Source organism: Neophocaena asiaeorientalis, unplaced genomic scaffold, assembly GCF_003031525.2.
Source record: "Neophocaena asiaeorientalis asiaeorientalis breed wild unplaced genomic scaffold, Neophocaena_asiaeorientalis_V1.1 scaffold449, whole genome shotgun sequence".
NCBI lineage: Eukaryota > Metazoa > Chordata > Mammalia > Artiodactyla > Phocoenidae > Neophocaena > Neophocaena asiaeorientalis.
Genome location: NW_020175027.1, coordinates 1,918,032 through 1,934,548, shown reverse-complemented (window position 1 = coordinate 1,934,548; position 16,517 = coordinate 1,918,032). Strand labels below are relative to the sequence as shown.

General features: G+C 40.4%; 1 protein-coding gene across 1 annotated transcript in view; it reads right to left on the bottom strand.

Annotated features, from left to right (window-relative positions):
• Positions 1–16,517, bottom strand: part of UNC13B (unc-13 homolog B) — a 210,935-nt gene that overhangs the window by 74,215 nt on the left and 120,203 nt on the right. The window contains exons 10-11 of the mRNA XM_024763008.1: positions 13,283–13,597; positions 11,138–11,228 (exon numbers count right to left, since the gene is read on the bottom strand). Of these exons, the coding sequence (XP_024618776.1) occupies positions 11,138–11,228; positions 13,283–13,597 (406 nt within the window). The remainder of the gene's footprint in view (positions 1–11,137; positions 11,229–13,282; positions 13,598–16,517) is intronic.

Below are 16,517 nucleotides of genomic sequence, written 5' to 3'. Positions count from 1 at the left end.
TAGGAAAGGTAGAGGGTTTTTATTCATGTGTAAAGGAATACTTAAGTCTTAATTTCTTAAGGATATCATTATTACTACCGACTCAGCTTCATCTCTGGAACTTCTTTCTGCCTAAGATTTTAGTTTTTACCAAAACAGTTAAGTTCCAAAGACTGAGCTAGATTGGTACATTAGAAGAACAGAAAAGGAGGGGCTGAGACTATCAGGCTATAGCAAGAACTGGCAGCTCAAGAGCATGCTTTTATTACTAACCAACTGGGCAAGCTTCTCCCACACCCTATAAAAACAAACAACTTCTTTTTGCTTCAGAGGCTCAGGTGATATTGTCAGTTTCCCCACAGACATTTAAGAAGCAAGCAAAGAGAGAATTCAGAAAAGGGAAATTAAATAGACATCAGAGAAGATGAGCATTGGGGATGGTTTCTTAGATGTTAAAACAAGGAGTGTGCAGGAGTGTCGAATATTGCAGCAAGGTCCAATAAGATAAAGACTTAAAAACAACCACGGGATTAGGTAGCGATGAACTTACTGACTGACCTTCACAAACATAGTTTTAATGAATTGACAATGAAATAATCTGAGACAGACTTTCCTAAAGCGCATTCCTTGGAAAATGATTCCTACAGGATGCTTTTCCAAAACAGAGTTTCATAGTCAAAAAAGTTTAATGCTGTGCATTTTTTATTCCCCTCTTGAAGAAACAAAAGAAGCCTAAAAATTTTAAGTTTCTGAGAAGTCCCTTGATAAAGCAATCTATCGGTGTTGCACTCTACTGGAACTCAATGTTTTCCAAATTTCTTTCACCATGAAACTCTTTATCACATGATAAAGAATCTATTAACATTTCTAGAAACTGGAGTCCTGAGAAACACACTTTGAAAAACAGGGTTCTAAGATCATGGTGGTAGATAGTAGTGTTAAGAACCTAGGCTCTGCAGTTAAATAGGTCTAGATTTGAATCTGGTTCTAACTCTTGCCAGTTAGGTGACCCTGGACAAGTTTCTATCTTTCTAAACCTCAGTTTCTTAATCTATAAAATGGGCCTAATAACATAAGCCTAATTCATAGAATTATTGTAGGAATTCAGTTGGGTAATACATGTAAAGCACTGACAATAATAGTATTAAATAATGTGATTACTGGGCTTCCCTGGTGGCACAGTAGTTAAGAATCTGCCTGCCAATGCAGGGGACACTGGTTCAAGCCCTGGCCCAGAAAGATCTCACATGCCGCGAAGCAACTAAGCCCGTGTGCCACAACTACTAAGCCTGCTCTCTAGAGCCCGTGAGCCACAACTACTGAGCCCCCATGCTACAACTACTGAATCCCGCATGCCTAGAGCCTGTGCTCCGCAACAGGAGAAGCCACTGCAATGAGAAGCCCGCACACCACAGGAAGAGTAGCCCCCGCTCGCCGCAACTAGAGAAAGCCTGCACGCAGCAATGAAGACCCAACGCAGCCAAAAATAAAATAAATAAATAATAATTTAAAAAATAATGTGATTACTGTGATGATGATGATGATGACCACAAGGACTATGGAAAGTAATTGAAATTAGAAGGAAAACTGTGATATACATACTAAAGTTTTCGATGAGTGAACAGGGAGTTATGCAAAAGTTGGGATCTAATTTCAACAAGGAAGGTGGGTGTGAGAACGGCTTATGCAAGGATCTAGTAATGGCCTCAAAGTGGCAGAGAGACCCAGAGAAAACCAAGCCTCACTCCTGACCCAGAAATACATGGGGCATTAAAAAAAGGCATAGTCTTCATACAAAAGGGTTTTAGCGAACTGCCATGTTTCAGCCAGTAGAAAATGTATCTGTTCTGGTCTCAGATATCAGGTAAGGACTCCAAGGTTTGCCAAAGGACAGAAGGGGCCCAGAGGTCTCTTGTCCAAGAGAGGTCTGTCTGGTTTGTGAAACAGTAGTAGGGCCTTTTCTTAGGTAGGGCTTACCATAAAGTTTGAAGTGGGATGCTAAAAACTGTGGTTAAGAGAGGTCTGAAAGTATTGGGGCTTCCTACAGGATTTGTACTGTGACACTGTGGTAGTAGCAAAATATTAGAAACAACTTAAAGATCCATCAACAGAGAACAGAGTGTACAAATTATAATACATCTACAGAAGGAAGTACTATGCCGCTATTAAAAAACTGCAGTAGCTCTATTTGTAATAAGGAAAAATCTCCAAGATGTAGCAGTAAATGAATAAAAGGTGAAGGACAATGTGCATAATATACACACGCACGCACGTGCACACACACATGCTTATAAATGCACAGTTTACCTCTGGACTGATTCATAAGACACAGGTAACAATGAGATGGGGGAGGTGGGGACTAGAGGCCTAGAGTCTGAAGTAGGAGGGAAACTTTGCATTATACATATCTTTTTTATATAATTTTTACATTTCTTACTTATTCGAATCATTCTTTAGTGTTTTTTGTTTTTAAAATGTTACAGTAGCAATGGTTAGGGAGAAGGCTGAGAGACTGTAAGAAAAAGGAGGGATGACTGTGGTCTCCACAAGGGCAATGAGCTGAGGTAGTAGAAGTTAAGACAGGCAGCCATGATCAGAGCAAAATCCTGGAGTTTAAAATTATAGAAAGAGGGCTTCCCTGGTGGCACAGTGGTTGAGAGTCCGCCTGCTGATTCAGGGGATGCGGGTTCGTGCCCCGGTCTGGGAAGATCCCACATGCCGCGGAGCGGCTGGGCCCATGAGCCATGGCCGCTGAGCCTGCGTGTCCGGAGCCTGTGCTCCGCAATGGGAGAGGCCACAACAGAGAGAGGCGCGCGTACCGCAAAAAAAAAAATTATAGAAAGAGTGCTTTCCTTGTGCAACTAAGCCTAAGACATGAGGTCCTCAAGGGCCCTCCCTTATTTTCCCAAGGGGAATCCATTTTTTAGGGCTTCAGTAGTAGCACAAGATGGACATCTCTTTGCCTGGGAGAGAGTCACAAGTAAGAACAGAACTTGCATGAGACAGCTGATTCGTTCTATCTTAATGATCTTTCTTGAGAAAATGCTGATCCATCTCAAGCTAACTGGCTGCAATCTTGGCTCTCCTGGGATGGCTCCATTTAAACACGTACTTTTTTTTTTTTTTTAACATCTTTATTGGAGTATAATTGCTTTACAATGGTGTGTTAGTTTCTGCTGTATAACAAAGTGAATCAGCTATACATATACATACATCCCCATATCTCCTCCCTCTTGCGTCTCCCTCCCACCCTCCTTATCACCCCTCTAGGTGGTCACAAAGCACTGAGCTGATCTCTCCGTACTATGCGGCTGCTTCCCACTAGCTATCTATTTTACATTTGGTAGTAAACATGTACTTCTAATCTATTTGCTCAGTTCCATCTCTTCTTACTGACTCTCCTCCGTCAGCTTTCTTTAGCAACCTAAGAGCTTCTGCCAAGGCTTCTTCATGGCCTACCTCCATGCCTTCTCCTTCACTGTCCCTTCCACCTGGAACACCCACCCACCTGCTGCCACTGCAGTCTCCGTTTCTAGAGCTAAAAAGTCTCACCTCCTCCCCCAGATTTTTCTGCAGCTAAGCCAAATAAGGTACAGAATCATATCCATTCCACCCACACTACCAACATTACTACCTCAACAGCATTAGCAATGTCAGACACTCATTAAGGACATATGGCCAGGTACTCTGCCAGTCCATATACAGAGATGACCTATATGACCTCTTCCCTTAAGTTGCTGACAGTCTTACAGGAATGGCATAAGGGTAGCTAGGTTTGTACGGCGCTTACTCAAAGTCTGTTGAATGCACTATCAGCTAAAGAAGTATAAATGACGTATAAACTTATGGGAAATATTCAAATCACAAATAATCAAAGAAATGCAAATTAAAACAATGGGATACCATCCTTCTGCCAAATTGGCAAAAAATTTCTAAAATGATAATACTCAGTGTTGATGCAAGACATCTAAATATTGAAAGTATAAATTGGAAGAACCTTTCTGAAGACACATGTACAAGTTTATCACAAGGCTTTAAAAGGTATATACTTTTTTTTAACATCTTTATTGGAGTATAATTGCTTTACAGTGGTGTGTTAGTTTCTGCTTTATCACAAAGTGAATCAGCTAAACATATACATATATCCCCATATCTCCTTCCTCTTGAGTCTCCCTCCCACCCTCCCTATCCCACCCCTCTAGGTGGTCACAGAGTACCAAGCTGATCTCCCTGTGTTATGTGGCTGCTTCCCACTAGCTATCTATTTTACATTTGGTAGTATATATATGCCCATGCCACTCTCTCACTCCGTCCCAGCTTACCCTTCCCCCACCCCGTGTCCTCAAGTCCATTCTCTACGTCTGTGCCTTTATTCCTGTCCCTAGGTTCTTTACAACCTTCTTTTTTTTTTTTAGATTCCATATATATGTGTTAGCATACGGTATTTGTTTTTCTCTTTCTGACTTACTTCACTCTGTATGACAGACTCTAGGTCCATCCATAAAAGGTATATACTTTTTTTTTTTTTTTTTTGGTACGCAGGCCTCTCACTGTTGTGGCCTCTCCCGTTGCGGAGCACAGGCTCCGGACGCGCAGGCTCAGCGGCCATGGCCCACGGGCCCAGCCACTCCGCGGCACGTGGGATCCTCCCGGACCGGGGCATGAACGGCAGGCGGACTCTCAACCACTGCGCCACCAGGGAAGCCCCATAAAAGGTATATACTTTTAAACTCAGCAACTTATTTGAATATACCTTGAGAAAGCTAAGTTAAAGAAATAATCAGAAATGAAAAGAAACTTATGCATAATGATACTCATCATCATATTATTTTCAACAGTAAAGAAATAAGAGGAATTGTTAAGGAACATCTATCAATACATGATGGAATATTATAATCTATTAATAATCATTAAATCATGCTTTCAAAAAATATTTAATAAGCCAGAATAAAGCTCACAAAACAATGCCTAAGTGAGAAAAAGTCTAAGTCCACACACAGTATTGTCCAAACTCAGTAACTTTATATTAATGTATATATAAATTATACAACATAGCTAATGTTAATAGTTAATATTTTGTTGTTGTTGGCTTTAGGTGCTAGGCCTTGGGAAACTTTTTTTAAAGAATTAATTAAGAGAAGATAAAGAAGTACATGGAGACTTCTGTGGAAATGCTAATGGGTTTTTCTGACGTCTTAAGCATCCATAAAAGATTGGCTAAACACTCTGCCAGGTTCTATATTGGGCTCTAGAACACCAGCAATAAAAATCATAGCCCTGGCATTCAAGGATCTTACAAGTACACGGGAAAGATGTAACAGTAAACAAGTAACTCCATTAAATGCCAATTTAGCAAAAGTACAGTGTCTCCCCTTATCCTGGGACTGTGTTCCAAGACCCCGAGTGGATTCCTATATATATATATACATATAAAGTTTATGTATAAAGTTTAGCTTATAAATTATGCAGAGTTAGAGATGAACAACAATAATTAATAAGATAGAACAATTGTAACACTAGAGTTGTCCCTCAGTATCCACAGAGGATTGGTTCTAGGACCCACCACGAATACCAAAATCCAAGGATGCTCAGGTCCAATAGTTGGCCTTCAGTATTCAAGGTTCTGCATCTGCAGATTCAACCAACCAGAGATTGTGTAGGACTGTAGTGTTTATTTTTAAAAACCCACATATAAGTGGACCCGTGAAGTTCAAACCCGTTTTGTTCAAGGGTCAATTGTATACTGTAATAAAAGCTATGTGAATGTGGTCTCTCTCTCTCACACAAAATACCTTATTGTAAAAACTTAACGCTTTTTCCATTTTAACTAAGCACTTATCACACACTGTGGCCATAACTCTTTCAGTTTGAGGTATGACAGCAAAATTAGCATGAATTTCTTTTTCCTTTTTTGCAATTTTGTGGATAGAAGATTCAACCTTACTGTAGATCTTAGCAACTTCAGCATGTGATTTTTTTTCTTTCCTTATTAAATCAATAACATTCACCATTTCACTTAAAGGAAGCACTTTACAGCTTCTCTTTCGTATATATGAATTGCCAGACATATACACACTACTATACATAAAAGATAACTAGTAAGAACCTACTGTATAGCACAGGGAACTCTATTCGGTGCTCTGTAATGACCTATATGGGAATGGAGTCTAGAGGAGAGTGCATATATGTGTATGTATGGCTGATTGACTTTGCTGTACAGCAGAAACTAACACAACATTGTAAGTCAGCTATACTCCAGTGAAAAAATTTAAAAAAAAAGAAGAGGAAAGGTAAAAAAAACCAAAATGAATTGCCAGTATCATCACCCTTGCACTTTGGGGCCATTATTAAGTAAAATAAGGGTTACTTGATCATAAGCACTGCCATCTTATGACAGTCAATCTGAGAACTGAGATGGCTAATAAGTGTTTAATCGGCTAGACAAAGGGATGATTCACATCCAGGGTGACATGGAGTAGGACAGCACAAGATTTTATCACACTACTCAGAACTGCATTCAACTTAAAACTTAAGAACTGTTTATTTCTCGGGACTTCCCTGGCGGTCCAGTGGGGTAAGACTCCATGCTCCCAACGCAGGAGGCCCAGGTTCAATCCCTGATTGGGGAACTGGATCCCACATGCTGCAACTAAGAAGTCCAAATGCTGCAACTGAGATCCCGTGTGCCGCAACTAAGACCCAGTGCAGCCTAAATAAATAAATATTTTTTTAAAAAAAGAATTGTTTATTTCTGGAACTTTCCATTTAATATTTTTGGATGGGGGTTGACTACAGGTAACCGAAACTGCACAAAGCAAAACCATGGATACAGCGAGGGACTACTGTATGCACAGAGTCTGGAAGCTTTACCCAAAAAACTGACACCTGACTGGATTTAAAATATGTGAATGAAAAGTTAGCTATGTGGAGAAGGAAAAAGAGTATATTCTATGCATGGAAACAGTGAGTGCTTTGAACAAGAAGTTTTACGTGTTGGAAGTGTTGACTAAACAGAGTAGCAGAAAGAAGTAAAACTGGAAAGGCATATAGGGTCTGTATCAGTGCCTTTCAAATTCTTTTTGCGAAGGATCTGGTTTTTTATTACTAATATGTCATGGACTGATATTTTTGGTCTATACCCCATTCAATGAGACAAGGCCAGTGATCATGTGCTTGATGTCATGGCAATCCAAATTGCCTCTAAATGCTCCCTTTCAACTTCAGCACTTATTTCATCAAAGACTAGAACCAAACAGTTCCTGGACTGGGCTTGTCCATGGACAACAATCTGAGTCACACTGAGCTAGATCAAAAGATTTTATTATATCATGAAGACACTGTGCAGTAATTGAAGTATATATATATATATATATTTTTTTTTAACTTTCCTTTTTTTAAATCATAGTTCTACTAGATAATTTACAATCCTAAGAGAAAGGTACTATTTTCTCCCCATTTTCTGGATTAGGAAAATCTGGCTTATTAAGGTCAAAAAACTTTACTATAACGGCACACTGAGAAAAAAATATTAGCAACTCACACCACAGGCAAGAATTAATTTCCCTAAAACAGTAAAAAGCTCCTAGGAATCAAAAGCTCAATAGAAAAATGGGCAAAGAATATAAATAGACTGTTCACAGAAAAGTAATAGCCTTTACTTATATGAAACATGCTTAACTTTACCAATAATAAGATATGCAAATTTAAACTCTACTGAGAAACCATTGCCTAGAAGACTAGCAAAAATCCAAAAGCTTAACAAGTCACTCTATTGGTGCGTCCAGGAAGAAAAATGTACCCTCATGACGTTACTAGTAAGTGTATACGTTGGTTCCATCAACAATGAATGGATAAAGAAGATGTGGTACATATATATAATGGAATATTACTCAGCCATAAAAAGAAATGAAATTGAGTTATTTGTAGTGAGCTGGATGGATCTAGAGTCTGTCATACAGAGTGAAGTTAAGTCAGAAAGAGAAAAACAAATACCGAATGCTAACATATTCACTTTGAATGCTAACTGATTCACCTCGTTATACAGCAGAAAGAAACTAACACAACATTGTAAAGCAATTATACTCCAATAAAGATGTTTAAAAAAAAAAAGAGTATATGTTGGTGGAAGGCAGATACCCTTTAGAACAATCATTAATGCTTTTCACAAATATCCTTCCCTATCTATTTCAAGGTATACTGTACCATTTGCTTGAAGTTAGACATGGTTATGTAATTTTCTTTCGCCAGGGAAATGTGAGCAAAAGTGACATACTGTGTCTTTAGGGCAGAAGTTTTAAGAGCCAGAATGCAATCTCCTATGTTCTCTCTCATTTGTTATTCTTTCTTTCCCTCTACCACCAACATTGGCAATGTTCTAGAAGCTGGCTGATCCCTCAGTATGGGTTGCAGAGAAGATAACTTGAAGCAGAACTCTTCAACATACAGGATGATAAGCAGCATGAGCAAAATAAACCTTTGTTGTTTTAAGCCACTGATAAATGGTGAGCAGTATTTACTAAAATTACAAATGCATATCCCCTCAGATATACTTGCACACAGCAAAATGACATACATAAAAGGTAATCATTTGCAACATGGTTTATTACAGCAAATGACCAGAAACAACCAAATGAACATCAACAGAAGACTAGTTAAATACTTGCAGTACATTCATACAGTGAAATATTATGCACCTGTTTAAAAAGAAAAACATTCTCTTAGAGCTAATATGGAAGAATCTCCAAGTGAAAAAGCAAGATGTTCCCAGTGTGTACAGTATACCATCTTTTTGTTTCTAAAAAAAGGGGGGGGGATTAGAAAATATATTCATATTTACTTACACCTATAAGGAAATTCTATAATAAGAAGAAAATAACAAAAATTATCTTACGGCAGATAGGTGAACTTCCAATTACTCAGAAAAAAGAAAATTCTTGGTGCCATACTTAACTTCTTACTGTCTCGCAACCTCAATCAATCTGTCAGCAAATCTCATCTTAAGTATAAATGGTATGCTTCTGCCTCTATCTTAAAGTGCTATCAGATCCATCTTTAAACTCTGGCTTATCTTCCTCCTCTTGGGCACATCTAATCAACTTCCAGTTACATGACCTGTGTTAAGAATATATTTACTGTTGTTCTGGTATTCAATTAACTTGCAATGGTTTTTGGTTACTCTTAAATAAACCATGCTTTTCTCTAAATGATCCCAAGCTTTGGGATCTGTTTTTAGCAACTGTTTTTAGCTATTCTTTTTGAGAGACTCTGAGCTGCCTCTTAAAAAGTCATAACAAACTGCTCCAATATATTCTTGTTTTTCTCATTCAGAACTTTTCTTCTACATGGAAGTTATTTTACTTTCCTTTATTATAAGAATTATAAGACACTTACTCTGAAAAATTAGAAATAAAAAATTGATGGGAAATCTCTTCCTTATAGTAGTATGCCAGCTAATGAAAGTAGAAAGGATAATGGAAATAGAAAGATACCATTTGGCAACCACCGTTATTGGTGGTAGATTCAGACAGGAGTCATACATGGATACTTAGCCTGTACATGGAGGTTTGATGAGGAACAAGATACTGGCATGGTCTCAGAGTATTGTACCACAGAACACTTACCAATTACAAAAGGAAAAATGGTGTCGCAACAGTAGAGAAACCTGGCTGATACAAACATAACTAGGTGATGTGGCATGTGGGATCTTAGTTCCCCGACCAGGGATCAAATCAGTGCCCCCTGCATTGGGAGCACGAAGTCCTAACCACTGGACTGCCAGGGAAGTTCCTTAACTAGGTGATTAAAGTTAACATTACATTACAGGGGGTAGGACAGGTTGACAACATGTACTTTCTGATGCAGTTCACTAAAATGAGTTCAACATCATTTTTGTGTAATCCCTGCCAAGAAAGTATGGCCTGAGTCTGGACATGAGGAAACACTGGATGGACCCAAAATGAAGAATATGTTACCGAATGAAAGGCCTGTACTATCTATTGAAGATGCGAAAGACTGAGGAACTGTTCCAGATTAAGGGAGATTAAGAGACATGACTGCTAAATGCAACATGTCAGCCTGGATTGTATCCTGGACCAGAAAAGAGACATTGTTGAGACAGTTGGCAAAATTTGCATGGGGACTTGATGAAAGTATTGTCATTGTTGATTTCTTGATTTGGATAGTTATATTGCGGTTATACTGGAGAGTAGCCTTGTTTTTGGAAAATACAAACAGGAGAACATCATGCCTCCAACCTCCTCTCAAATGGTTCAGAAAAAAGATTAATCATAACGGATGGAGGGCGATGAAGCAAAAATGTTGTAAAATGTCAACAACGGAGGCATCTTGGTAAGGAGGATATGGAAGTTCCTTACTATTTTGGCAACTTTTTTCTAAGTTTGAAATTATTTCAAAATAAATTACTTTTTAAGTGTGTTTACACATGTGAACATGCTTGCATTTTTAGTATCTGCCAGGTATTATACTACGGACAGCCACCTGTCATCATTTAAAAATCTCCTTTCACTAACACAACATTGTAAAGCAATTATCCTCCAATAAAGATGTTAAAATAAATAAATAAATAAAATAAAAACCTCCTTTCTGCCTGAAAAGTGCCTACTGACACACAGATAAGGACACTTCAAACTTGCAATGCTGCAAATGAAAAATATTTCTATTTTTACTTTTTTACACTGTTTTGGATATTAATGTGTTGATGTTTGGGGTCTTAAATTAGGGGAGCCCGTAGAAACTTCTGAACACTAAACTTCTGAGTAAAATTTCTGGCCCTGTAAAGGTCAGCCAGTGGTATTTGAACTGGCTCGCCAAGGGAAACAACTAATCCTAAGAGGCCTTGAAATAGTCTTCTATCCTAAACTCAAAATAAAATGCCCTCACAGGTGATAATGGTACCGAAAATAGCATTTAATTTTACTTTCAGGCTCTTAACCCACTAGGTCTACTTGATTTCCATTAATCAGCATAGAGGGAAGCCAATGGCTACCTGCCCATCTCTTAAGGCTCTAGCTTACTTGTCATGCATTCCCAGAAGCACACTGTAAGATGACTAATCATTGACTGCTTCTTCAGCACCATATGTCTCCCAATTTCAAAGGAAAAACTGTCCCAACTAGAACCAGAACAACAGATTTCCTACCTCCTGCAGCTGGAGTCGAACATTGGTAACTGCTCGGATCCAGTGCGCTCTGGCTTGGGTAAATGGCGAAGATGCACTCTCCTCGGGAACACTTGTAACAGAGAAAAGAATGTTCCTTAAAAATCAGCCCAGGCCACAAGATGACAGTGCTCAAGGCAAAACTGCCAAATACCTAAAATTAAAAGGTTTGTTGTATTCATGCCTATACTTATCTAGTGATTCAAGCCACTAAAACAGCATAGTCCTGAATATCCAATGTGAAAAAAATTCCTAAAATGACAAGTCCTTTTAGCTTTTCATCTGTTCCCTCTCTTTCTTCCCACTTTTCCACTCACCTGATGAGGCAGCTCATTGGGACAGTCAGGGATCAGGATACCAGAAGCAATGGCAAGGACCCTAAGTCAATGACTAACATAGAAACCATGCAGAGAGGTGTGGAGTAACCCTCTCCCCCTAGCTCTCAAGATCACCAGTCTCCCTTGAGGGTTCTACATAGCATCCTTAGGGCAGAATTTTGTTCCTGCAAAGCGTTCATGCTCCACTAAGCATTTTGGAAGGCTTTCCAATTCCTAGACTACATCAAAGTGCTAAGAAAAAAGGCAGAGCCCTTGTCCTGCTATGATCTTGTTCCTTGAGCTGCCTCAGGACCACCCTCAGCGAAAGGAACAATAAATATAACAAAGTAGCTTTGAGACAGAAACACTAACGTGTATTAGAACAAATCATCATCATCTTAACTGTGGAATAGTGGTTAATTCTTGGTGATGATGCTTCTCCTCTCTCTCACTGGGGTCTACTGACAAGGCAGCAAAAAAGGACCCACCATCTAGACACATAAAATATATGCTAGGCTCTGATGCCACCTAACTGGTTCAATTGTTTTAAAACATTTGTGGGCACTTCTGAAACTGGCCTGGACGTCACTTGCACAGCTAGGATCTGGGAGGACAGAGCCATTAGAGAAGGCCAGGCCCCTTCTGCTGCTTGACCAAAAACTCTACCCAGACAACAGTATCTTTAAAGTCCAAGGTCGACAAAGAGCTATCTTTCAGTGGGTCGTCAATCCAGTAAAAAAGCTGGTCCAGAACTCAGTCTCCCTGATGTCTTGTCTACTAGATGAGCCACCAGAGATGATTAAAAATCAGGAAAACAGAAAATAAGTTTCTACCTTCAAGTGGTGGAGTAGAGGCATCAACCATTCTCTAACTTTTACCACATAATCAGCATTCACTGCTCTGATCTTCCCATGACCTTGAAATTTGAGAATTTAAGTCACACCGAGCCCTTATCACTCTACCCCAGTGGTTTTCAACTAGGGACAGCTTTGCCCCTCAGGAGAAATCTGACAATATCTGGAGACATTTTTGGTTGTCACACTGAGAGTTGCTCCAGGCATCTAGTGTGCAGAGGCTAAGGATGCTACTAAAATCCTGCAATGCATACAACAGCTCCCCGTAACAAAGCATTATCTGGCTAAAAATGTCAACAGTGCTAAGAATGAGAAACCCTGCTCCGCCCCAACCTATCAGCAGTTCACTGACCAATTTAGCTCAATAAGAACAATACTCAAACTCTGTACTAAGCCTCATTATGTGACTGTTAAAAGGACAAGTTTAAAGTTTTTCTCCTTATGGGTACCAACTGCTAGACATACTGCTAGGCCCCAGGGAGACAGAAGGGTGGGTTAGATCTGGCTTCTAGACCAATTCTTTAACTCTTTCCCAGTTTTGTCAGCCAGGGAAAAAACAAAACAAAAAAATAATGTTCACAAAAGAAATTTAAACATTAATCGGGTGGGAAGCCTATTTCATTCAAAGCAGCTCCTCTGAATGAAATGACCTGCAAGGCTCAGGTCAGTTCCAGACTCAAAGGCTGTCATACGTGGGGTCAACTAGTGAGCCAAGAACTGCAGACTCTAGAAGGCCTGGTACACTGCAGTTAAAATGTTCTTCAGAGATCCTCAAAATACATTGGAAATTACACCAAAAAGCAAAGGAAGCAGTGCAGAGCTAAGCCTCAGTATCCTGATCACAACCACACCCGGCTGCAGGGAAACAAACAAAAAGCAACTGCATTCTGTTCAACAATACCATAGGGCAGGTACTGAGGAAACCATGTGAGCTCCTCAAGGTAGCCATCACCTACCTCTCCTGGGGGCCTAGGATGTGGTCTCTGTGTAGCACCAGATCTGGGGGTGGAGGGGTTGTAGCATCTTCTTTCGTCTCCTTGGGTTCACATGCTCCTCCCTTCTCCTCTTCACGTGCCACCTCCAAGGCTTTCTCTTGTTCTCCAAAACCTACTTGGCTGTCTCTGGAGAAGCTGCCGGAGCTGTGGCAGGAATGAATCAAGTCCCTCTCCCGACGGTCATCGTCTTGTTCGTGACACTGGTCTAGTTCACTCAGCTGAGAGCTTCCTTGACTCACATTACAGGAGGAGCCATACCTACTACTGCTGGTGGGGCTGTGAGAATGAGAGGAAGACACATCAGTAAATACATACAAACTAAGGACCAGAACAAAGTAATGGATAAATCCAGGAAATAATGATTCTATCAGTGGCAAGGATCACAAACAGGAGGTTCCTGGGAAGAGAGGACCAAAGTTCACAATCTAGAAGAACTAGTCTCTGTTCAGCAAAATCACGACAAGAAAAATAACACAACATGCTGGGTTCTCCAATAGCACTTAACCTCAACCCTGCAGTTGACTTTGAAGAATTCTTTATCTTAACATGCTATTTTGTAAGTAGGATTAAGAATTATTAGAATAGTCTGTTTATGCCTAAAATTCTCTACTCAGACTTCTTAAAAAACTTGTCCAGTGGCTGTGATTAAAGTTTTCTAATTTCCACAGAATAAAATGGATGGATGAACTCTACTCCCTTTTTCTACTACCTATTAAATTGAGATCCCCTTTTCTTCCTCTCCAATTGTAAATGTAAATGTGTGTTCCTCAGAATGAGCAAAGGAGAGTGAACATGTTCCTTCAATTATCTCTCAGCCATCTGTATGAGGTAAGGGAAGCCACTGGGAAATGGAGGCTAGGACCAAGAAATTCCTCAGGGGAATGGTCTCATCAACATGGATGTTACAGTGGTATCCCTGGCAGCACAGCGAGTGTCCCAAAGATGAACCTGCCCATCTATAACTGAGTTGCTCTCAGGACATGGCTCAGTTTTGGGCAAAGTGGACACAGTCCAACTCCAAGATCTGAGTCAGGGCCATATTAATGCATTTCTGTACCTGAAGAGAGGCCAGCCTAACCCTCTCTCAACCACCTGAATTCCCATACCCAGAAAGGAAATTTGTTCCCCTGGTATAAGAGGCAGCAGCTATAGCAAATGTGGCAGTGAAATGTGACCAGAAAGAATACTATTCAAAGTTACTCCCTTAAGCCGTATACTGAATTTGGGGGATTCAGTCCTATTCAAAATGGAGGGACTTGGGGATGATCTATCAATACAAGATCTATCCTAGCCCATTTGGATAGTTCCATCCCAAGTCAGAGGCCCTTCGTTTTACTTCTGGTATTCTGCTGGAAAGCCTCCGTGCAAAAGGACAAGGAATTTCCTTGCCAAAAAGTCAAGCTTTAACTAAAGGGCTTATGTTTACTCTTGGCCAAATGAAGATAAATCATTATTGTTTTCCAGTGATATTTTCCCTATGATTCCTCCCAATTATCTGGTATTTCCAGGCTGATTTATGATTCTTCATCCCATGCAGGATAGGTACCAAGTCACTGTTCTGAGTAGTTCCCAGCACACATATACACATGAACATGTGTGCGCACATACTCACATAACCTCCAAAGTACTTGACCAGCCTCTTTGGACTGGTTTGGGCCAGCGTTCAAGGCAGCATTCTTAAAATGCCCTGTATGGTGCTTCTTCTTAGGGGAAATAATAGTATCCTTTGCAGGTGGACCCTGCACAATGATCCAGACTGAATAACTACAGCAAACGATAGCCCTGAGCTCCTGTGAGACTGTACTGAAAGCACTTATCAGACACCAGTCTCATGGGTAGTAAAATGCAGAGACTGGAAGAAGCTGTGCAAATCCATATGGAATATATATAGTATAGATTATTCCAAGCCATCCTTTGCATTTTGTATTTTACTTAATACCCTCATTGCCACTGGAGAAAGCATCTTAGAAGACTTGGAAAAGCAAAGCAAAGTAGGTCTCTCCTAGCTATTACAGATATAAGTGCCAAAGGTCCAAGGAAGCATTCTAGCCTATCGTGGTTGTAATTAATATATGCCACTCAGTGACTTGCTGCCTCTTCTTGCCCTCCCTCCTCCATTCTGCATTATTCAAGGCAGAGCAAACCAGAGTGAGTAAATCTCACGACCTAGTCTTCCCTTTAAGCAGGAAGCTCCTTGTTCCAATAAATGAATTACATTTGGCAGAGAGAAGAGAAGATGACAATATCCACCTATTACTTCTTCTTACTTAACCTCTAATTAACATGAAGCTCAGGTGCTGGGAAAGACACAGGAAGGATAAAAAGCAGGCTATGATTAAGCTACCACTAAGTCACTGCATCATAAATGGTCAATTCTTTAAAATCATTTATGATGCTTTAGTTGAGAACAGGCCTTTTGCTGGTCTTTGGTTCCTTGATGTCATGTAGAGCAACTGGCTGCTGTACGTTTGAATCAGAGTCAATGCTAGCAGGCGCTGTCTCCTCTTCATGTGTTTCTGGCTGGTGAAGTAGCTCAGAGACAGTGCAGTGTTCTTCCTCATGACTCTCTGAAGGACAGGTGGGGCCAGAGAGGTTATCTTTGGTACCCCCGTGTTCTCCAGATGCTGGGATTTCCTGATGGTTTTCCACTTCTCCAGGCCCTGAAAGCTCATGAGCACATATACTTGGCCTGGTCTCCAGCTGCCCAGAGGTCCCAGAGGGCTGAGTCAAAACCTTAGCTGGCTCAGCACTGGCCCCAGACACTTGAGAAGACTCCAAAGTTTTGTCAGCCTCACTGAATTTAAGGTCCTGATCACTGCCGATAACCATAACTGGAGAGGAGGATTCTGCAGGCATTTGTTCAGGGTCCCATTTGTTCTGTTTCGGCCACGGGAATGAAAGATCCAGCTTCTTTCCAAACCTTAGTTTTGAATCACTTGCCACTGCACTACTCCCTTTCCCCTCATTACCTCCCTCAAATAGAGTTGACAACTTCTTAAAACTGGACATTAAACCAGTCTCTGCTGCTCTATTGCCAGAGGAGGAAGGCGAGGAAAAGAAAGAGCTCAGTGGTTTCCGATAGTCAGTAGCAGAGGATGGGAAATGGAGTTTTGGCCAATTGATCATGTTTGGGATTTCAAAATGAGGACTTGGCTGCTCCGTTTCCTTGGGGACTGCGGGTGGACCTTTCTGGGCA